Source organism: Rosa rugosa, chromosome 5, assembly GCF_958449725.1.
Source record: "Rosa rugosa chromosome 5, drRosRugo1.1, whole genome shotgun sequence".
NCBI lineage: Eukaryota > Viridiplantae > Streptophyta > Magnoliopsida > Rosales > Rosaceae > Rosa > Rosa rugosa.
Window position 1 is genome coordinate 11,705,351 of NC_084824.1, and position 23,862 is coordinate 11,729,212.

The 23,862-nt window shown below is 40.6% G+C and overlaps 3 protein-coding genes across 5 annotated transcripts; 2 read left to right on the forward strand and 1 right to left on the reverse strand.

Annotated features, from left to right (window-relative positions):
• The first annotated feature begins 528 nt into the window (after window positions 1–528).
• Window positions 529–1,781, forward strand: LOC133709105 (uncharacterized). Its single transcript, XM_062134718.1, has 3 exons — window positions 529–899; window positions 1,019–1,223; window positions 1,567–1,781. The coding sequence occupies exons 1-3, from the start codon at window positions 851–853 to the stop codon at window positions 1,613–1,615; spliced, it is 303 nt and encodes a 100-aa protein (XP_061990702.1). The 5' UTR covers window positions 529–850; the 3' UTR covers window positions 1,616–1,781.
• On the reverse strand, window positions 1,326–3,204 carry LOC133709103 (GEM-like protein 5). 3 transcript variants are annotated; one of them, XM_062134715.1, is made up of 3 exons: window positions 2,355–3,204; window positions 2,002–2,268; window positions 1,326–1,605 (listed from the first exon to the last, which is right to left on the reverse strand). In XM_062134715.1, exons 1-2 carry the CDS (start codon window positions 3,006–3,008, stop codon window positions 2,044–2,046), a joined length of 879 nt encoding a protein of 292 aa, XP_061990699.1. In that variant the 5' UTR covers window positions 3,009–3,204; the 3' UTR covers window positions 1,326–1,605; window positions 2,002–2,043. The 3 variants fall into 3 exon arrangements, with proteins under 3 accessions (XP_061990699.1, XP_061990700.1, XP_061990698.1); XM_062134716.1 differs by having other exon boundaries at window positions 1,326–1,663; XM_062134714.1 differs by lacking the exon at window positions 1,326–1,605 and having other exon boundaries at window positions 1,855–2,268; window positions 2,355–3,200.
• A 328-nt stretch (window positions 3,205–3,532) lies between these two features.
• Window positions 3,533–4,770, forward strand: LOC133709104 (protein CYSTEINE-RICH TRANSMEMBRANE MODULE 7-like). Its single transcript, XM_062134717.1, has 3 exons — window positions 3,533–3,803; window positions 3,910–4,153; window positions 4,481–4,770. The coding sequence occupies exons 1-3, from the start codon at window positions 3,749–3,751 to the stop codon at window positions 4,530–4,532; spliced, it is 351 nt and encodes a 116-aa protein (XP_061990701.1). The 5' UTR covers window positions 3,533–3,748; the 3' UTR covers window positions 4,533–4,770.
• Window positions 4,771–23,862: the final 19,092 nt, after the last annotated feature.

Genomic DNA, 23,862 nt, shown 5'->3' on the forward strand with positions numbered 1-23,862 from the left:
CAGTAAGCCACTGCACGTTGGAAAATGGAAATCACGGTCTTTAATTCTCACTAATATCATGGGAAGGGTAGAACCGTCGAATGAGATGAGATGAGGCAATTTTTTTTTGGTCTGGGGATGAGGCCATTGGGGTAAGAGAAAAAAACAAAAACAAAAAAACAACTTGATCAGTTGATCTTGTCCCATGATGTCAAAAGATACAGACACCCCCATGTAACCATGTTACAGCCCATACTGGGCCAGTGTCAAAGCCCAAGTGTTGGGCAATACTCTGCTGAATGGTGCATCAAGCTCTAATAGTGGAAATGTATTTACCTTAGGCCCAACAGATGTCTCTTATGCTTTTTTATGCATAATCTGGCAATATATCAAGATACCTGTGAATGTGTTTCGTGATGATGATGGAAGCAGACAAGCAGTGGTTGAATTCGACAGGGGTAATTACACTCGGCTATGACCACAATAGCAGTCATGACTCGATTGAAAGGAAGATACAATTCGGACCCTCAGTTAGCTACCTAGCCTCATTTTTCTCAGGACTTGTACAAGTTTCGCTAGAGGAGTAGAGTGTTGAATGGTGGATTGTTAGGTGAGAGAGGTTAGGAGGCCAGGTAGCTTTGTCTTAGCTTTGTTCTTGAGCATTTATTCTGGGAACGGAACGAGCTTGTTGACGGTTAGTTGGTTCGATTACCATAAGCACTTGTTGGAAAAGCAAGTAAATTGTGGGAAACGTTTACAAATTTCCACATTTCATTAGTTTCCACTGGAATTGAAGCACTGCAGCACTGTGTTATGGTATTACAAGACTAGGAGCTATCTAATCTGGGCTTGGAGCAAAACACATTTAGCAATGAGTTACCGCCCTATTCCTGGAGAACCTCCACCGCCACCTCCACCAGGCAAGTTACTAACCATGCATATATTGATCTCTTCGTTTGTGTTAGTGGTCATTTAGTTCAATTCAGGTCTGTTATTTGTACTGGTTTTGCTTATGTTGTGTGACAAATGAAAACCACAGAGTTTGCGCCTCCTCCGCCACTCGACTTTGGGATGCCACCGCCGCCACCAGAACACCCTCATCCTCCGCCTCCCGGTCCACCCCCACCAGGGTTCCCCCATCCTCCGCCTCCCGGACCCCCTCCACCACCACCACCGTCGACTCTACCCCCGCCCCAACCCCCTCGGCAGGAAGATGATGACTGCCTTTCATGTTTCAGAGGCTGGTATGTCACTATGTCCTCATATCCCCAGCTTAATTATGTACCACACCTTTAGACATTGAAGGTGTTTAAACAGCTAATCTTACCATGCAACGAACAATCAGCTAAGCTCAATATTGACAGTTTGACTATTACTGTCAGATACTCGGATTATTGTATGAACAGGCTTGAAACTACTTTGCCAAATGAATCTACTAACTGGTTAATTCATGTGAACCAGTATTCCATCATTTCTATGAGACAATCAACTTTTTTTCTACGAGGCGATCAACTTGTGGCTTCTCCTTAATTCGTTCTTCTTCACTACTTGCTGATCCCCTGCCTCTCTTGTCTACATTTTTTGCAGTTTGGCTGCACTTTGCTGCTGCTTCCTGGTGGACTCGTGCTGCTTTTAAATAGATGCATCAGTTCTTGAATTTCTATGATGAGTGGTTTTGGTTGTTCTGGGATAGTAGAGTGCATCATTTACAAAATGATTTAGATAAATAAGGGGAAGAGTTTCTGTATTTCAAGGAACATTATGTGATTCTAACGTAATATATTGAAAATTTTATTATGTCCTTTCATTCTCTCATTTAGAATCAACTGGAATCTTGTATATTGTGGAAATTCACTATATATATTGAACTAAAAATCAATTAAAACATGCATGGAATGTGTATATAACTATATAAAATTCAGGGAAGCAGAGGATATAAGAATTACAGGAATCAGATAAACGTGACTACTATAGTACAATATTTGCATCACAAAAATCAAAGCAAACCTATTGAACTCGGACCTTGAAACCAAGATAGGACGATTCAAAACGAAACCTCATCTTCTAAACAACAACAGATTGCACTTGTTGCACTTCATTGGTCCCAACTGCTCTGAAATTCGACACACTGTCTAGTACGTGATGCGAAGCTTTCTCGAAGTTAACAAACCCCATAAACCAGAAATCATGTCCATCGGTGGTGACAATCTGAAGGTACTTCTCCGGCGTCGGGGTCTCCGTAATCACCACAGGATTCACTGTCCCTACATTCGTCATAGGTATCATCACCTGTTCATCAACACAGAGATATTTTCAATCAATTTACTCTAATACCATAAACGAATATCCACAAAATCAGTCAAATTAGTAGTTACCTTGTAGTAGCTCCAAGTTGATTGTCCAGACGGAGCAGTAAAAGTCAACGGCCGGTCGCTGCAAAAACCGATTCTTGCCGTCGACAGATACAGAGTCCCGGCCACAGGTCCGGTAGAAGTGGAAAGATAGCAAGCGAAAGTCTTCTTCAACCTCTCGTTGGGATCAGTAGCGAAAATCTGCTTAAACAGAGACTCAAACCCGCCTTTCGTGATCGCCTTGGCCGTCAAGTTCACTTTTCCCCAGGCGGTCTCGGAAACAGAGGGCCCTGTTTTGAGGTTGTGCCAGATGTTCCGGGCGATGGTCTCGGCCTTGTTCCCCCACGAGTTGAAGAGGTTGATCACCGGCTCGAAGGGGTTGTTGGTCGGCTTGTTGATCGGAGAGTACTGAACGTACGGCGGTTGTTGCTGTTGTGTTTCGAGCGGTTGCTGCGGGATTTGCTGGTGGTCGGCGGCTTTCCATAGAGCAGCTTTCTGGTTATCCGGGTGGACGTTCGGAGCTGCGGGAGTTCCCATTATGTGGGTCCCCCATTTCTTGGCGTCCTCCTCCGACGGTGGAGGCGGCGGCGGTGGTTGCGAGGCGTGAATGTCGGGGACGGTTGTGGTTGGAGGATAAGACTCCCGGGGAGAAAGCTGGTCTTCCGGTCTGCTCGACATGGTTAAACGTACTGGATCAAAAGGTTTTGACTGATGAAAGGGAAGGAATGATTTGTTAAACCGAAAAGAAATCAGAGGCTATATAAGGGAAGAAAATTGAGGAGATGTACGCGGTGGTTTTGTTTCTTTGTAACTAAGCGAATGCGTTTTTTGACCAAAAAAAAAAAAAAGCGAATGCGTTTGGATTATAAAAACGGAGTGGATTAGGAAGGAGTTGCAAGTATTTGGACATTTGGTATTGGGAAGATTCCAGAAGGGTTATAAGGTAATTGGGATCCAAGGTCGACAAAGGTTCCATTTCTGGAAAGGACCAGGAGGTTAAGGATATGTATGAACCAGAGTCCATCTTTTTCTACCGACTCACAAAATGAAAGCTGCGTTTGCTGTAACCAGGTGTCGAAAGTGAGCCCCTCCACGCATGTAGAATCTGTGACACTTATATTATACGCGTGGCATCAATGACACTTTTATTATGAGAGTTTTAGATAGTGGAGCCGTTAAAACTGTGGGTAGCTTCTACGTATGGATTTGGTAACTGTATAAAACGACGCCATTTTTTTATGTGAGATGTGACATATCTTGGATCGGGCAAAACGAAATTTCGTTGCTCTTTCAGTCTTTCGTCGTTGGCAGCTTAATCACCGCTTGGGAGGAACAACATCAATAACCACAACCCACCTCCCTCCATCGATCTCATCACATATCAAAGTTTTGATTGATTAATTAGCCATAGCGAAACAATGAGTTACCACAATGTGGTTCATGTTGGTCACCAATCTCATGATCCCCCATCAGGTAAGTACACAGGTTTTGATTTTTGCATTTTAATTTGATTAGGGATGTAATGGATTAATGGAATAAGTTGTTGTGATGACTATGAAATGCATTGGATGATGATCAGGGTATCCATCGGAATATCCTCCACCGCCTGATTTTCTTCCACCGCAGCAGCCGGGGTTTCCGAACCCTCATGAGTTTCATGGCCCTCCTCCCCCTCAGCCACCGCATCAACACCATCAACGCTATCAGGATTACTTCTATGAAGGCTTCCCGCCGCCGCATTCAGCTCAGCCCTACAACCGCCAACATTACCAGAACAACCCATATGACTATGACAGTGGCTGCCCTCCTTTCCTCAATTCCTGGTATGCGTTTTCTATCCCACAATATTCATCTATTAAATTGTTATGGTTCCAATTGGATTTCGATTATGTAGTCATCAGATCAGCTGCCTTGATGTGCACTTCTCTGTCAAAAATTTGGCTCACCATCAAGTTTGTTTAACATGATCATGAGTGATGTCTACCTAGATGCACATTTACCCTGGATTGAATTGTGAGATTGCTTGAGAATTGGATGAAACTACAGTAACATCTGAATGATCCTATTCATAATTAGCTAATGACTGTTTTTGCTTTCCGATCGTTAAATTTCGGCTGATATCTTCCTTTTTTTTTTGTTTAAATTGGCAGTTTGGCCGCACTCTGCTGCTGCTGCCTTTTGGAGCGCTGCTGCTTGTGGTGATTCTACTCTTTGAAGCCTCTCTACTGCTCTCAAGTATCATTTGATTCTGCAGCGGCTTGGTTCTGGCCTTCTGATCGTAAATGTAGGATTCTTTGAGAGCAAGAATCCATCAATTCTGTGAAGAATTGGATATCATAAATGTTTCACTACATGTTTTGCAGCTATCATGTACATCACTAAACTGTATATTTGATGTTGTCACATAAACTTGTGGAAATTCCACTTCTTTTTAGACTTCCATTACTCTTCATGGTAGAGGATGGGTGATCCTTGAGACAATCTGATTAATTTCAAGCGAATCTGTAAAGGTAGACTAATGCCTTCGGCTGAGCCGATTCATTTACACATACAATACTGAGGTTGGCTATGTGACCCGTTCAAACATCAAATCCAACCAGGAGTTCCAGGGCAAAAGAAAAGAAATAAACTTTTGACACTGGGCAAGCGGAGGACATTATCGCCTTGTCGAGAACTAGAGATCACCATCTGAGACGGGTTTTATCCACTTATATTGTGTAAGGGGCTCTTCTAACTCGAGGGTTTAGGAACGTATTTACTATGGCTTCTTGAGTTCTTGAAGTGAAGCGGCAAACTTTCATTCACAGTTTCACACGTTGGTCACGTTTTTTTTTTATCAAGAAGAAACTTCATTAATAAATGAACTGGATACAATGAGTTTTGGCATCATCTCATACACAGAGATGGCCACTGGACTTCACACTGGAACTCCAACATGACTGACTAATGGAGCCAAAAAGGCCCCGACTCAACTACAGACTTAACTTGCACTACAATTAAAGGTAAAGACAAGATACGCAGGCGCAGTGAATCCTTGATACACAACTTTGTCAACACTAATGCGCCACCCAGAGTCCTCCTGACCTGCCTTTGATCGACCAAGTCTACACTAGTCGTGACTTCGAACCCGACCAAAAGAAATGCTGGACCGTCAGACCTGAGACTAAAGTAAACCCAAGACCATGGCCACCTTAATGTCAACACCGTCAATCCACAAATGCTCCAAATCGCCATCACCTCCGACTCGAAGATCAGATAGGAACAATCCCACTAGAAGGCCAAGGATGATTGTCAATGCTAGTATGTCACCGCCAGACAATTTCACCACCACTGCTGACCTAACTCCAGAACAGGAACGACCGCTAGACCGCCGAATAGAAGATTGTCTAAGCCAAAATTGCAGTGCACCCGACCCAACATCTAAACTTAAAACAAGACCTTGAAAGTAACTTATTGCTGAAAAGCAAAACAAAGAAACCAAAACCTAAACTTAACAAGCGAATAACATAAAATAACCCATTTTGGGACCTGAGCCCAAGCACAGACCCAGGCCCAAACTCCATCTAGCCCCAGCAACAAGCCCCTGCCCAAACACCGCAGGCCGAGGCCCAAGCAGGATAAGCACCACCAGCGGCCGAGCTTGGCCCATACCTCCCACTGCCGCCGGACCACCCCGACTACCATGCCCTGCCAGATCCACCACCCATGACGACCATACCAGTTCATGCCACCACGACCACAGCAAATCCAAACCAGAAAGCGCCCAAACCTGCTCAGATCTGATCCCTTCCCAAATTGGATCCAGAGATCCAACCCGGATCGCGCCGCCGACCACCCCAGATTGGACACCTCTGTAGGAGGATGAAACTGCCGCCGATCCGGACCACGCCACACCGCCATGCCCACGACGCCACCCAGCAGCCTCCACACTTTCGCAACCAAACCACTCCGCCGACCCACATTGATGGCTTTGTTTAGTTCCAATTTTCAAATTCCAAGATGGATTTGGAGTGAAAGTAAAACTGTAGAATCGAGCTCTCCAGCTTGCTGCTAGTCAGACTTTTCTTCCGGATAATTTAGGTGTGGGCTGTTATAGTGATTTTTGTTTGTAATTATTTTTTTTTTGTAATTGTTTTTAGACTATCGAGAAAAAAATTAAAAAAAAAACAGTAGAACTGTAGAACTGTTGAATAAGTTTTCTCTTAACGGGTTTTGTTGGTTATCAATGGATTAGCACATTACAAACTTAATGGGCTTTATCATGCTGATATGGGTCTGGTTAACGAATTGCCAACTCGTTTGCTACCTTTCACCGGTTAGAATCCAATTGGATACAGGATATCAAATTGATAAGAAGTTAAGAACTACTTTGGACGCTTGCACTAATTCTCTTGAATCGCCAACACCACACGGTATTCTATAAACCCCGGTGATCTTCTAAACTTGATTAGGGCTACGCAATACGATGACTCACACTCACCACCACCATCACAATGACCATCACGTTATCCATGTCCGTCACGAGTCTCATCACTGTCCTCCTCCGCCGCCGCCAACCGGCCCAACCGTACCAGGCAAGTCACCTGCAATTGTAATTTAAGGTTTAGGGTTTCCTCTTCTCAGCTAGATTATTTGGTTTCGATTTCTTTCTTTAATGTGAGTGTAACAACGAAATTTTGCAGTTTATCCGACGGAGAGTCCTCCACCGGCACATAAACATCACACACATCATACGTATCAGGATTACTGCCATGCACCACCACCATGTTCAAACCCACCGGTGCATTCAGATCTAGATCATGAACATGCAACTCATGGAGGTTACTGGTAATCAATCTTATATCAATCCCTATTTTTTCAATAAATCAAATTGAATTATTGGTTCGACATTGTTATTGATCTCTCACTTTTCTTGTTTGATTTTGCAGCTTGGCACTGGTTGGGGTGGTTTTGCTCATTTGGTATTTCTGTGGAAATTGATCTGCTTAATGATATCATCATTTTCTTCTTAATCTTACATATTTGTGTTCGAGATCTACATGTTTTTTTCAACTGAATTAGTATCTTCAAATTATTGGCTCTTAAAACTTTTTCATCAATGGTTTGCGTTACCAAACAATGCAGTACTTTGTAAATGGTACCTAAAACGTGCCTTGTATAAGTCCCCATCCTTTTGCTCATTCCGGACCATCCTTCAGCTCATTCGGGGAATTTGTTTTGCTTAAACAATATATGCTTTTGTATATTTTTGCTTCTTGGCTATTTATATGTTTGCTATTCAAATTGTCGGCTTTGTACTTTTAGTTTCCATCACGCGACGTTGAAAACATAATTAGGATGTAGACTTTTGGTCATCACTTATCACTCATCAACGTTGACAGCAAGTTTATCTGAAACTGCCGAAATTTCTGTAAATTTAAAGTACTGAAACGAAATTCATATGCTATATAATTTCCGTCAAGAGTTTCCCGAAATTTTTCGTACATTTTCGCGAAATTCTTAATTTCCTAAATATCTACACACAAAAAATATATTTAAAAATTCACACTGAAATTTGTTTGTCATTGACAAAATATGAAATTTTGATTTTTTTTTTTTTCCAATCAAGTTGAAATTGAATACAACAAAATCCTCTTTGCTTTTATCTGCTATCAATCGTGAGGCGAATTATGGAAATGACAGAGGGACTGGCAAATCATGGCACTACAACCAATATAGTGATGATCATACTACTTATCCTGGTGCAAATCGTAAATACAATTTTACAGCTAGGGATACACAAGGAAGACGCGATAGCCGTTTGTCTCTAAATGAGTTTGAATCACTTTCTTCAAGTCTTGGTTCAATGGACATAGGAACTCAATATAGTGATAACCCTAACCCATTCCATTCTCATTATCCTCATCATGAAATGAGTTCTACCTCAGAAAGTACTTACGGAATTGGATCAAGCTCACAAGGTGGAAGTACATATGGCCTTTTTGATCATTCGTCGTCCCAAATGCCGTATGCTTTATACAATGAAACACCATATTGGGTAATTCCACAATATCCGATATATGGATTGTATGTGGGAAGAGATCAACACACATACATTACCCATGTGATGAAGTACCAAAATCATTTCCAAAATTCATATACTTGGGAGCAGTATTGTATGATACTAAATGGGAACAATTCAACCAAATGGATCGAACCATATTGTAGTAGCTCTTATTAGTTATTACTAATACTTTATATTGCTTTTGTTGTACTTGTTCATTTTCATTCACGGGATTTCGGTATTACGTCCCTCCGGTTGTATTTTTGTAATTATTAGTTAAAAAAGCGTGATGATCAATCCTCCCACCGGATTCCAGTCATACAAAGAAAGTAAACCATATTCACATTATCAATATACATAATATTTATAATTACATATAAATAAAAATACTAGTTTAGCAACTTACTACAGTTTTAGTTAATTACTCATCCATATTAAAATATTAAATATCACAATTGTTTAAGGATATCTCTATTTGTGTTTGGCCCAAACTCTAGGTTACTTGACCTAGTGGTAATAGGGTTAAATCAGAAGGATCTAGATTCCTATTCAATGTACGATTACTTTCCTTGTATGATTGAGATTCTATACATTGTAATCCTCTATATAAAGAGGCCCCTATTATTAATGAGAACACAGCGAATTTCTCTCAATTTCTGATTCCCTAAAACACGTTATCAGCACGAAGCACTAACCCTGAAACCCTAATTTCTTAGCCCTCAAATTCCAACATCCACCGCCACACATATTGAAGCCTTAGCCTCAAGGAACCTAGAACCGGCGGCAGAACCACCGGAATCGGCCGGAAACCGCCTGAACCGGCCGCCGGAATAGGCTGAACCGCTCGGGTTAGCCTCGTTACCGGAAGCCCCTGTGCCTGCCTTGTGCCTGCCCCTGCTCATCTGCCGAGCAGCTGCCTAGATCTGCAGAAGCCTGTGCCTGCATCTGACGAGACATGTGCCTGCATCAGCCGAGTAGCTGCCGAGATCTGCCGACAGCCCCTGCGAGCCTCTTGCCAAGACCTGCCGATACACCTGCCGAGCCCCTGCGCACCTGCTGCCGAGACCTGTGCCTGCTCCTGCTGACCCCCGCGCACACCTGCCGAGCATCTGTCGACATCTGTCGACAAATTCCCTGCACGCCCTCGACAGCTGCCGACAGCCCCGCCTAGCATCTGCATCAGCCCTGCAGCAGCTCCGCACAAGCCCTGCAAGGTTCTACCATCTTCGCCTGCAGCCACCACAAGCTCAGCTCCGGCCACCGGCGACCACCGTCTGACCACCACTTTTTCCGGCGACTTCCGGCGAAGTTTTCCGGCCATCTACAATAACTTTTCGGTCAAAATTTCCAGCCACTTTTCAAGGTAAACTTTACTAAAAGTTCCCGTTTTTGAAGTTTTTCATTCTTTTCTTCTTTTCTCTCGGGGACTTGCAACCTCCCTTTTTCTACCCCACTTTCTTCTTCATAGGGGAGACCTAATTAAGCTAAACTGTGGGGGTTCGTGCTCACTCCCATCTTGGAGCTTGTTGAGATCTGTAAACTTAGAGTTTGTAGAGAATTTATGATCGACCACTTGCATCATTGTTTCGATCTAATCCAATCCCTCTTGGAATCGAATTTCTTGGAAGCGACTACGCTCGAAAATTCCTAATTTCTTGGAAGCGACTACACTCAGAAATTTTATATGTTTTCGTGGTAGCTTTTTCCGCTCCGAAACTAACCTTTTTGTTGTTCTCTTTCAGGATGAGTAACCTGAACAAATTGGACTTTGCTCCATTGGGAACAACTGGCTTTGAATATCACAGGTGGGTTCGTGATATCCGCTAGCATCTCAAGGCCGATGGAATCTTGAATACGATTCTCGAGCCTAGCCAGGACGTGCTAACTGTTGAGCAAGCTCAAGCTTTGGAAGCAAATAGAGCAGCCTTAGAGGCAAATAAGGCGAAATCCATCATCCTAATGACTTGTCATATGGATGATTCGCTCCAGTACGAGTGTATGAATGAAGAAGACCCCAGAAGGCTGTGGGTCTCACTCGAAGAAAGATTTGACAACGTCCGTGACTCCCTGCTTCCTGACCTAGAAGTGAGATGGCATAACCTCCTCTTTTGTGATTTCAAGTCAGTTCTTGACTACAACTCGGAAGCACTTCGCATTAAATCCTTAATGGAATTCTGAGGTAAAGAGATCACAGATGCGATGTTGATTGAGAAGACTCTCTCTACCTTCCCCGTCTCTGCATTGATGGTTGCTAAGAACTATCGAATCGATGTTGCTGCAGGACGGATCACAAGGTTTCATGAGCTCATTGGAGCTATGAATGTCGCTGAAAAGCATGACAACATCCTTGTGAAGAACTATAATTCGAGATCCGTGGAAATAGAGCATATTCCGGAATCCAATTATAGTCGCGCCCCTAAGAGAAGGCGCCAAGAGCGAAACCCTAACCTTAGGGATACTTCTGGACGTTCTGGTCCATATAATCGCTCTACTTGGGAATGTAACCGCCAATATAGATGAACACGGAACCGAAGAGGTCAACGTGGAAAGAGAGAGGGAGGTAACGCCTCTGGCCATGTTGGTGGCGCCACCAACACTAAGAGCCATCTAAATGACGCTTTCAAAGCGCCTCAATCAATGGAGTTTGAGCAAAGAGATGTATGTTCTCGATGTGGAGTGTCTGATCATTGGGCACACATTTGTAGAGCTCGTGAAGAAATTGTCACCACCTACAAAGTATATTGTGAAGCAAGAGAAGCTCACTATGTGGAACAAGAAGATCAAGAAGATGATCTAGAATGAAGGGTTGAAGACTACAAATCTGGCTGGGATCGATAGATCGCCAATTCTGTTTCAGTCTTTATTTTTCCAAGAGATGTAATAGGCAATTGCCATATACTTTGTAGTAAATGCCATTGGTTTAGTTTTTCTTCACATAGGCTCATCCAAAATGAGTGTGATGTCTAGGAAGGTTTTGAGATAAGTGGTACTTAAGCGAGCTTTGCTCCACCGACATCTCTCTACTCACCTGGTCATATTTATTTTGGAGTTACCGAAAGAAGTCAAACGACTACCTTTGTTTTGCATTAGCTAGCATTTGGATTAGATTCTCCTAATGGTTAAGAGACAATGATGTACTCCGTTGGCTTATGAATAAAATTTCGAGTTCTTTTCATTATGACTCAATTTTGATTCTGAGCATATTACTTTGTGACTACGATGGCTGGGCCATCAAATTAATTCAAGGACATGGAATAGCCCAAGTTCCCATTGCCAAATGGCACCTTGATTACTGTCACAGAAACTCTCTACGCTCTTAGGGAAAATTGCCCTATGAATAGCCAACGGATTCCATGCGAAAACTCATGTAGAGAACGGAGATGAGTTCCTTTGCAATACCTCTAACGATTGCGAACAAAGGCGCATCTTAGAGACGTTTATGTGTCTCTCTAGTGGACTCTATGTCACTATTCAAGCTATTAAATCCAACAAAGTTATGAGAGAAGATCTCTTGGATTTAGACACATATTGGCTTTGTCACGACAGGATAGGTCATCCTGGTCATGATATGATGATCCGTCTACTAAAGACTTCACACAGACATCCATCCTTTTGAGCAAAACGAAGCAAGAATCTGATGACGCCATAAAAGGCGCCAACCATGAGCATAACGCCATGGTTGTTCCTCCTAGTGGCCATGACGCCATACATGCTAATTTCCATGGCTCTAACGCCATGATGGGAGATGTAGTCACACATTTTGCTTCTAATAGCGCTACAGACGCTCAGGCCCAACCCAAATCCTCATTGGTTGGGCCTCTCGCTCATTTTGCAAAGCCAGTTCCTTCGGGAAATTAGGACTGAGACCGTCCTACACAAAGGATATGAAAATACTCATTCTGTTCTTACATCAAATCCATGGGGACTCTATGGACTGATTCAACCAACTTGCGGACATTTAAATATCTCATGATGTTGGTTGACACGCAAACACGCTGGTCACGTGTCGTGCCATTGTCCACTTGTAATGCTGCTTATGCTACACTCCTAGCACATATCATATGACAACGGGCTGACTCCCCGAATCATCAAATTCAGTCAATTGGATTTGACTATGCTGGAGAGTTTACATCGAAGACTTTCGATGGTTATTGCATTGGGATTGAGGTTGGACATAATATTCCCATGTGCACACCCAATTGGTCTCGCAGAAACGACTACGATGATAGTCCGGACATTGGTAATGCGCACCACTCTCCTTATATCCGCTTGAGGTGATGCAATATCGCATGCAGCTATGCTAATTCGTCTACGACCAACCGCCACTCAATGTACCTCTGCTTTACAGCTAGTGACTGGGTACAAGTATTTTGTACTTACGCACATTTGAGTGAGCCATTTATGTGCCCATTGCGCCGCCACAGCGCACTATGATAGGTCCTTACAAACGAATGGGCAACTCGGTTGGATTTGAGACTCCCACAATCGTCCGGCACTTAATGCCCTTGCAAGGCGATCTCCTTACCGCTAGATTTGCGGATGTCACTTTGATGAAACAATCTTCCCGTCGTTAGGGGGAGATAAGAACACAGATGTTCAACAGGAATGACAGGAATTGTCGTGGTCTATCCTCACTATGTCTCATCTTGATCCCTATTAAAGTGACGAGATCACACAAATATGCTGCAAACATGCCTGCAAGGAAGGACGTAGCGCCACCCTACACGGAGGTAGGCAAGGCGCCAACGCCAAAGAGAGTGGCACTCTGGCATTACAGGCCATGGCCCCAGCTAGGATGCGTGGGAGGCCCGTGGGTTCGAAGGATACCTTGGCACAAACCAATCCTTGGATCATCGACACTCAAAATCCGTCTCATGAGTATCTTCCGGGTTATGGTTATCGTTGGGGGACGCCTCAATGTCAGAACCTATTCCTGAGAATATAGAGCTCTATGAAACTTACACTAGTGTACATGAGACGTGGGATAGAAACTCCATCATAATTGATGATGTAGTTGCGCATGAGTTTGTTGAGTCTGATGATATCGAACCACGCTCCGTTGATGAATGAATGCCAACGTAGAGAAATTTGGCCTAAATGGAAAGATGCGATCCAGGTTAAGATGGATTCTCTAACGAAGAGGAAGGTTTTCGAGCCAGTGATGCCAACACCTCCTAACATAAAACCTATTAATTAATGGGTATTCGTTAGAAAGCGTGATGAGAAAAAGATATGGCAATCTCGCCTTATGGAGCAAGGTTTCTCACAAAACGCCCTGGAATCGACTACGATGAGACATATTCTCTCGTAATGGATGTCATTGCACTCCACTACCTTGTCAGTTTGGTAGTTTCCGAATAATTGAACATGCAGCTTACAAATGTGGTCACTACGTATCTCTATGGGGATCTAGATACGGAATATACATGAAGGTTCATGGTGAACTTCATCTACCCAAGTCAAGTGGCTCTAGACCATGGAGCACGTTTACAATAAGATTGAAACGCTCACTAAAGTGACTACTTGATTGGGAAGGGATATGCCCACGCGTTTCCATAACAAGTTTCGGATTCTATCGCGGTTCATGTTGGATATGATCTTCATTAGAAGCCCTTAAAGAGTTAAGGGAAACCGCTGAACACTTGAAATCCGAGTTTGAGATGAAGGATTTTGGGAGAACACGATTATGTCTCGGTTTGGAACTTGAGCATCGTGTTGATAGATGCTTAGGCATTTTGACAATGTCAAACCTTCAAGCACCCCCATGATCGTTCGTAGTCTTGATCCTGAAAAGGATCCTCTTCGTTCGAATGATGATAATGAAGATGTGCTAGAGGCAGGAGTGCCTTACTTGAGTACAATAAGCGCATTATTGTACTTAGCTAAATGAACAAGACCGGACATCTCGTTTGCAATGAACTTGTTAGCTAGACATAGCTTTGCACCAACGCGACGCCATTGGATTGGTGTAAAAGATATTTTTCAGTACTTGAGATGTACGATTAATTTGGGCTTGTTCTATCCCTACAGAAAGATGATGGATTCAGACCCATCACACACCAGAAACGCCGCTAACGCTGGCCTGCGTTCTCTATCCCTTCCCCAAAATGACATAAGTGTTTTGGAAGGTTTTGCTGATATTGGGTATCTCTCTGACCCACACAAAGGTCATTCCCAATCCGGTTAAGTGTTCACCATGGGAAAAGACCGTGACATCTTGGAGCTCTGCAGAATAGACCCTAGTCGCTATATCTTCGAACAATGCAGAGATCATTGCTCTTCACGAAGTGGTTCGTGAATGTATATAGATTGGATCCATAATTACGCATGTTCAAACAATTGTGGTTTGAAGTCTACCACAGATGAGCCTACGAGCATTTAGGATAATGCTGCTTGTTTTGAACAAATGAGGCAAGGCTACATCAAAAGCGATAACACCAAGCATAATTAGCAACAACAGACTCTCCTCGAGATCAAAGTGAACTAGGTTCAATCTGAGGACAGTGAGGCAGACTTGTTTACTAAGTCATTGCCCAAATCCACGTTCGAGAAACATGTGGCAAGAATTGGCTTGCGGAAATTATCTGAACTCCCATGATCGTAGTCATCAGGGGGGGCGCAGACATCAGGGGGAGATGTCTACATGTTCACCTTGAAACGTGAATGGTGTGTTGTGCTCTTTTTCCCATTCGACCGAGGTTATTTTTGTCCCATTGGGTTTTTGTTACTCTGCAAGGTTTTTAACGAGGCAAGGAGAGAAGCACCGCGTTTGGACAACACAAGGGGGAGTGTTTAAGGATATCTCTATATATGTTTGGCCCAAACTCTAGGTTACTTGACCTAGTGGTAATAGGGTTAAATTAGAAGGATCTAGATTCCTATTCAATGTACGATTACTTTCCTTGTATGATTGAGATTCTATACATTGTAATCCTCTATATAAAGAGGCCCCTATTATCAATGAGAACACAGCGAATTTCTCTCAATTTCTGATTCCCTAAAACAACAATTCTATTATTTATGTATAATTTTGGAGAGCTTACATTGTAAATAGGTTTATTATAAGTTAGTTTAGTCTATGTAAAAGTTTCATTCAAAAATATCATTTTATAAACGTAATTAATGTGGTTTCTTTATTTTTAACCGAAATTTCCACCGAAATCGAAATTTCCTCCGAAATTTCCTTAAATTTGAAGTACCGAAACCGAAATTTGAAACCTTGACTGCTGTAGACTTTTGTCTCCCTTGGAAGAAAATACAATACGATAGTTCTATTGTACATACACGTATGATCCAAATGTGTGAGAGCTCCTACAATGTACAATAAAAATGCTATGTGACCACTGGATCATGCGTGTTTGTCGTACATGCATGTATAGTAGAACTTTCCAATACAATAAAGAGTAAAAGTTGAGAGTGAAGATTTCGATCTATTTCAAGGGAGAGGATCCTCTCCCGACCTATTTTTTCACCTGAGCTTCCTGACCTTTTCATCATAAATCGACACGTGTCCAATAACACATCTAACGATCTAAGATTTCACCTGCCTTTTTCTTTTGTCCATTCAACGGCAAATTCAACTCCAGCTTGAGGACCTTACAGGATCTGTGTGAATCGGTCCGATCGACAAGAAAAGTGGTGATGAATTACACTACTAATCGATCTCTTATTGTTTCTCACAATCCTATGATTTCCTTTGGTTACTCATTTCCCTCATCTTCTAAGTTCTAACTCTGCCTTTTCCAGATCTGATTAACTGGAAAAATCTCTTGGTCTCTCTTTCCAATTCTCCCTCAACTCTATATCATTTCAAGTCTGTACATATCATTTTTAGTATCAAATCTTCCACATTTAACAATTAACATTATGATGAATTCACGACCGGTTTAGCAAAAGACAGTATCTGTGAATTCAAGTAGCTACTTACTGTGCTCAGCTTGCCCTTTTAATTCTTCTATTGATAGGAGCATAAAATGTGACAAATATAAAGTGCAATCTTTTACACTTTTCTTAGTTACTTCCTTTAAAAAGTCAGTTTTAACTTTATTTTCTTTTTAGGTAGTTCATGAAGTAGTTCAAGAGAAATAGGAGCTTAAAGGGAGCAACGAAGTCATGGATCATGAAGTACTGATGCAAAGGACCAAGATTGATCAAGATTTTGGCTAGAAATTACAAGGGAAGTCCACAGAAATCATTGTGCAAAGCAGAAAACTGCAGTTTCAGAATCAGCTTTCTGGGAATAGTTTTGAGGAGCAATTCTTGCGTTTTTCCAGCTGTAACTTTGCATAAAGGGCCAGCGATCCTTGAAGAAATGATGTTATACTTCAACTACAGCTAAATAACTAGTCATAAGTGTCAACGAGGCAGTAGGAAACCAAGCGCAAAGTAGGCTTCCCGATAAGGCAGAAACTGTCAGCTTTTCACGAAGCTTTTTGGGAGATCTTTTCCGGCGACTTTCTTGGAGTTTTTCCAGAATATTGTTGATCATTATAGAAGATATGATGTCATAGAACACGTGGGAGTCAAGAACCATCCAGAAACTTGTCAAGACAAAGTCGTTCCTTGTCCAAGAAGGAAGCTTCAGAGACAGAAATTGAATCCTAGTCAAAACATAACAGTTTGGCAGAAATCTTCATTGGACGGATTTTGGGTGCATTTTTGGAAGGTTATTGCTGCTGCAAATATTAAGGAGAGTCCTAGAATAATTCTACAAGATTATGACAAGATTACCAAGGTTTGAAAATCATTTAATTGAGCACCAATTAAAGGAATCCTCAAGCAACTAGGGAAGGTTTTCAAAGCATTGTTGAAGAAGGAAACTAGGGCTGCACTTCTAGCTCCTATATATATTGAGCTTCTGCACACGCTGCAGAGGACGACCACGCATTTTACCTTCTCTTCTATCTCTCTTTCTTATTCATCCACCATCATCTTTTTCTCTATTTGTTTTATTTTGGTTTTCAAAACAATGTGTAACTAACATTCTTTTTGTTAGGGGCGAGGTTTGAAGCCCCAATTATGTAGAACATATGTTTGTTTAAATTTAGTTTCTTGATCTTTGGTGTGAATTGGTTGTTTATTTCTGCTTGATTGAAAACTTTTATGTGTTTATGTTCTTTGGGTCGACACTTGGGATATATGCATGTAATTGGAGCTAGGTTTAAAAAATAATTCACCTAATCGTCTTGTTTTCTAATCCACAAGTATGCAAGGCTTTGGACAAAAGCTGATGTTTTAAACAACTAGAAGAGCATGCTAGGTAGGCGTTCCACACTAGACTGCAACTCTATAATCAATAGTTTCCATGAGATCTTAATGCTTCAAATATGTTGACACTATATGTGTTGTTGATAGGATAGCGTTCTATACCTTGATTGCATGTTTGATAGGTTTAGCTATTGTGCGTTCACGTAGACTAAGTAATTAGGGAAACATTAATAAGGGACATGATCTGCTCCGACTTGTTTCTTGGTTGGTTTCTATTCACACCTTAGTAATTGAAACTAGGTTAACTTAACATTGTTCGAAAGTAATTGGTGGTGGATTTCCAAGTCTCTAACATGTTCTCCATCTTATTTTCTCAAAACCTAAAATCAAAATCGTTTTCCTTTTGTATTCTCTTTTATTTTCGTTAAAAAACCAAAAACCCCAAAATCTGTTTCAACTTAGGATTGCAACACACCTTTCTATCCCCTTCTGTTTCCTGCCATATTTTTCTCTCTTTTCTAGTATTTGACGTTTTTGTTTTGTTTAGTTTCAGATTTTATTTGTTTGATTTGTGTTTTAGTTTGTTTAAATTAGTTTGTTTTTCTTTTGTGTGATTAATTTGTTACCCTCAATCCCCGGCTTGAACGATCCTTGCTTACTCTATATTGCTAACGACTACATTTTGCAGGGTTAAATTGCGCGCTTGTTTTTAGCGTATCATCTGTGCAGTAACAAATTTGCAAAATAAAAAAGGTTGACAATCATAAATAATGGGTTATTTGAGATTGCAATCAAATACAAGTTTCAATCTTTATTCATTAATCAAAACCAATAGAGTTTTTCAATCTAGATAAACCATTCAAGCTAACAAGCAGAAGATAATTATTTCTCAACATAATGGTCTTGGTGGTGTGGAAACCCAGGAACCAGATCCGGGAAAATAAGAAGATTGAGATGGTAGAGAGAGAGAGAGAGAGCACGCAGAAGAAGAAGATAGGAATGAGAATGTTTTGATCTTGTTTCAGCCATAGGATGAAGCTGCAAAAGATGAATAATTACAATAACTTATAGCAGCCGTTAGCTATGTTATTGGACACGTGGCGATTTATGATGAAAAGGTCAGGAAGCTCAGGTGAAAAAATAGGTCAGGAGAGGATCCTCTTCCCTATTTCAATGTAATCAACCAGAAAAATATCCTAGATTCAAGGACCAGGATCATTACGGCTTTTGTTTTATTTTATTTTATTTTATTTTTTTTGGGGGGGGGGGGGGGGGGACCTTTTTAAGGAAACCAATCAGCCATGTTTAGCTTAGACTTATGCACAATACCTCTGCATCCACCTCTAAATAATATGATCGAAGAAGTGGAACAATTTCTCTATTTATTGTACAAGTGGTTGATCATTCTAGAATGAAATCTGCCAAACTTCACAGCTCTGGCTCCTTTGCATCAATTTCTAAGAGATATGAGTCTTCACTTCTTAATGATCAATTTTCGCAATCTAATATATGTTTTCTTTCGTCCATCTCAATATAATACCACTGTAAATTTGAAATGGAAATGGAAATGGGTCTTATATTGATATGTAGGTGATAAAAGGGGGTTAATGAATGAGTTGGGGAGAGGAATGCAATCTCCTTCCATCTCATACTGTGTTTCCCAGCAAAGGGCAAATGGTCTGAGATTGTATTTGGTTTAGGCCTTTAGTTGTAGTAACTGGGGATGGGATGTCACTGTAGTCTAAAGGCTGCCGGTTCTTACCTTGCTCATCTTTGTTCTTAATCGATCAATAAGAACTATATATTGATTGAAAGAAAAATGCGAGCATTTTGTTTGTCATTCTTTATTATGTTGAATTCATCAAGTTTGTTGGGGAATGCGTTCGCTAAAGCCTAAAGTACACAGTAGTAAATTTGGAAAACCAAATTGGTACATGAATTTGTAACAATGTTAAAGTTGTAATCCGCGACAAAGTGTTGCGATGGCTACTTGGCAAGGCATCGAGCAACACATTTTGGTGAATCCGTGGGGATATGTGTAAGAGATGTCTTGTGTTTGATTATCACTAATAATGGGGATAGGAGACGTGCACCTCGGAAGTTTCTTGGAGAGTCCAGCTCCTCTAAAGTGAGGAGCCCATGCAGTTTTGTGAATTTCATAATATCACAGCCATCTACATTATCCAATGGTCAATACAAAGCCACATCACCGAAATGTATTGTTTCCCGTTATCTCCTATTCTTCCGTCATCGCTATTTGTCTACTCCGTTTAGTTCCTTTTCTTCTCGAGAAATTTTGAAAAATGACCCTTTTTGGGTCTTTAAAATGATTTATAACCTTATTTTATAATTTAGTTGAAAGATAACCATATGATAGTATAGGATGTCTTTATTACCCTTAATGAACCACTCACTTCTCTACCCTCTACCTCTTCCTTTTCTATCGTTCCTGCTTCTATTTTACCACGACAACCAATTTCTCTTATAGTCAAAACCTAAACACTATCTTACTGATTTGGAACACAATCAAAAGTTCAAAACTGTTGTGTGTTCAAGGTATGTACATCAATAATCTCTTTGTTTTTCTTTTCAAGAATTGGATTATAATTTCGTTGTCAAATAAAGGTCCAACGCTTGCTATTTTAATTATGTTCTTGAAGATTTAGGGTTTAATTTAGGGTCCTTCAAGAGTTCTAGGATTGAGTATTCCTTGTAAGAAAGCCTTGAAACAGTAACAAGTGGTCAGTTTGGGATTAACCTAGTTCTTGAAACAGTAACAAGAAAGCCTTGAAACAGTAACAAGCCTTGTAAAGCAATTTATTAGCTTGGGCCTATCCCACCATTCCCAGTTTGGAACGATCTATTTGTTTGTCTTATCTTTTTTCTCCATCTGTGGATCTGCTCAATCATTTTCGGTATGCTTTATTGTTTCAGTTGCTAACGCGCTATGTGTATTCTAGAATAGAACATCCTTAATTGATCCTCAGGTGTTAGCTTCTGATTTTGTCAACAAGACTGATGCTTTTGTTTTGCTCTCAACAAGAATACTCTGACTGCTATCCCACCTTTTTAGCTTCAGAATACAAATTTTGTACTTTTCTTGTCATAATAGTTTTGGCATTAGTGTAGTTATTCTGATTTTGTCAAAAGACATGTGTTTTTCATCTGAATAACAATTTATGCAAGTCCCCCTAAGTTGTCTGCACTTATACAGTAACAAAGTTTGGTTGTTTCTTTCTGAAGGGAGAACAGGCAAGTTATGCCTCCACAATCAAAGAACTATCAACCATTGAACTTATGTAAATTTATTGATGCACATTCTGACAGCTGATAGTTTTGAAACAAGATTAGCTAAACAATAAAATTAAAAAGATTACTCAGTGTATTGAAAGATTAAAAGTAAGAATACCTGCATAAAGTCAGTTTTATGGTCAAACCCAATGCAGCATACCTATATGGTTTGTGGCAAACTGAAGTTCAATCTTATCTTTGGAAAGCAAGAATGGGGTCGCCATAATTCCTGCATTGTTACTTGTTATTCAGATGCTTACGGTAAGTAGTGTCTGGGACTACGTTTAGCTATAACTACTTGACTCCAATATTCTACGTTTGCATTCCTTTATGTTTAAGAGTCCTAATAATTGATGGTTGCGGTCTTAGAGGAAGAAGCTAATCATGATTGTGGCTTGCCAACATAAAGATATATTTGATTGTAATCGGAGGATGCTAGACTTGTTACTTATTGATCATGTTATCTAGGTTTCCTATTACTAGTCTAGTTATGCTTTCTAGTTTACTACTTTTCATTATATTCTCTTTGAAGATCATGATCTTACGAGTTTTGTCCTCGTAATTTGATTTATATTCCTAGTAATTTGATTTTATGAGAATTGATTTCTCTGGACTCATGCTTACTTGTAGTTTGATCTTCTAATTTATGCAATCACTGAAGAGACAATGGTCAGAGTACAGCTATTAGTTTTAACTTTCATGCTTGGATTGAGTCAAATAGGACGTGCAATTATCTCCCTCCTTGTTGGGGATATTTGATTTAACAAATATATATATGCATTGTTGTTCCAGAATATATATTTAGTGATATACTTGTCTGGTTAATAATTGTTGTCTTCACGCTTCCTTGTGTTTCTGTATTGAACAACAGTTTAAGGAGTCTAGCCTAGAAGATTTATGTCTCCCTATAGTCTGCTTGTTTAATAGCCTCCACTTCGTATGGTTTAAGTCTACACTTCATATAGCCTTGCTGTTGTTATTTTTATAATTTTATTCTGTCTGATGCCTTGCTTCTGTTTATTCCATAAAGCATCATTGATATATATTTGTATTAACGCTAGACTACTATCATGGTCACTTTCTTTCTTTTTTCTTTCTTTCAGATAATGAATCGGTTCATGGTTGTTCTTTATTACGGTGGGAAATGGGTGAACTCCCAATATACAAGTGATCAATCGAAATCAATGTTAGTCTCAAACAATGTTACCTACCAAGAGCTTGTGAAGGAATTATATCATCGGATTTGTATTAGTCCAAATCAATGTGGAATGAAATTGCATTATCAATATAAGAACAGCTTAGGGGTGTGCAACACAATGGAGATAGTTGACAACGAAGATGTAGCTAGTTGGGTGTGTGACAGCCTCTCAGTGCAACCTAACAAGATTCCATTATACATTACTCTGGAACGCAGCTTATCAAGATCTGTAAGTGGAAGTAATCAAGGCATGAATAGTAGACCTAACCCATCTTTTCAGTATGATGATGTTGTCTCAACAATGTTCTCTACTGAGCTTGAAGATCAAAGTCCAATTGCATTGAGTTCCCCGCATGAGCCAATAGTAGTAAACTCTGGGTTGGATAATGGTGATAATGTCTCATACGAAAATAGAGAGGAAGATGAGTTTCCACATGCCAATTGGGATAATGAGAGTCCAATGGATGATGTAGAAATTGAAACTGAGCAACCTACGAATGCTAACTCTACTCCATCATCTTCTTATCTTAGCAAGAGAAGGCGCATAGAAGACTATGACAATGTTGCATTTGTGGACACCAATGAAGATATTTTGGTAGGTCAGTTATATCCGAGTAAGAAAGCCTTGAAACAACATTTGGGCATGCTCGCAATAAGAAAGAATTACGAGTTTAAAGTGAACAAATCAGCTAGTGACCGGTTTGAAGTTAGGTGTGCGGATCCTAACTGTAAGTGGCGACTCCGTGCAATAAAGCTACAAGACTTGGCCTATTTTGAAGTAAGAAAGTTTCATAATGAACATTCTTGTTCGTTGGATATTATTCATCGTGATCATCGACAAGCAAGCAGCTCCCTAATTGGTATCTTTGTCAAGTCAAAGTTTGAGGGAGGAACCTCGCGTATATACAGACCTAGAGATATCATTGATGATGCGCGTGTCCAACTTGGAGTTAATATGGGCTATAATAAAGCTTGGAGGGCAAGAGAAGCAGCACTAGAAATTGCAAGGGGATCACCAGAGGAATCATTTGCTATACTTCCAACATATTGTGCTATGTTAGAGCGCAAAAATCAAGGTACAATAACACACATAGAAACTGATGAACATAATCACTTTCTATACTTTTTCATGGCAATTGGAGCCTCAATTAGAGGATTTCGTGATTCTATGAGGCCCGTGATCGCTATAGATGGTACATTTTTGAAAGGAAAGTACTTTGGAACCATGTTTGTGGCTGCATGCCAAGATGGAGAGAATCAAATATATCCTTTGGCATTTGGGGTGGTAGACTCGGAAAATGATGCCTCATGGTCATGGTTTTTGACAAAATTGAGAGGGGCCATTGGAGTTGTAGAGAACTTGGTTTTTATATCTGATCGACATGGAAGCATTGCCAAAGCTGTGGATAATGTTTTTCCTGAAGCACATCATGGAGCCTGCATCTTTCATATAGCTAACAACCTGCAATCAAAGTTTGGCAAAAAAATGAAGATCCTCAAGTTATATTACACAGCAGCAAAGAAGTACCAAGTATCCGAGTTCAATACATTGATGGATGACATTTGAAAAATAAAAGATGGAGAAGTCTGTAAATATCTTGAAGACATTGGGTGTCATAAGTGGGCACGAGCTCATTTTATGGGGTACAGATACAACATGATGACATCCAACATTGCTAAATCTATGAACTCGAAGCTTAAAGATGCTAGAAAACTACCAATTACTGCTTTAGTGGATCACCTAAGAGAGGTGCTTCAACAATGGTTTGTTGAACGACGTGATGCAGCAAGCT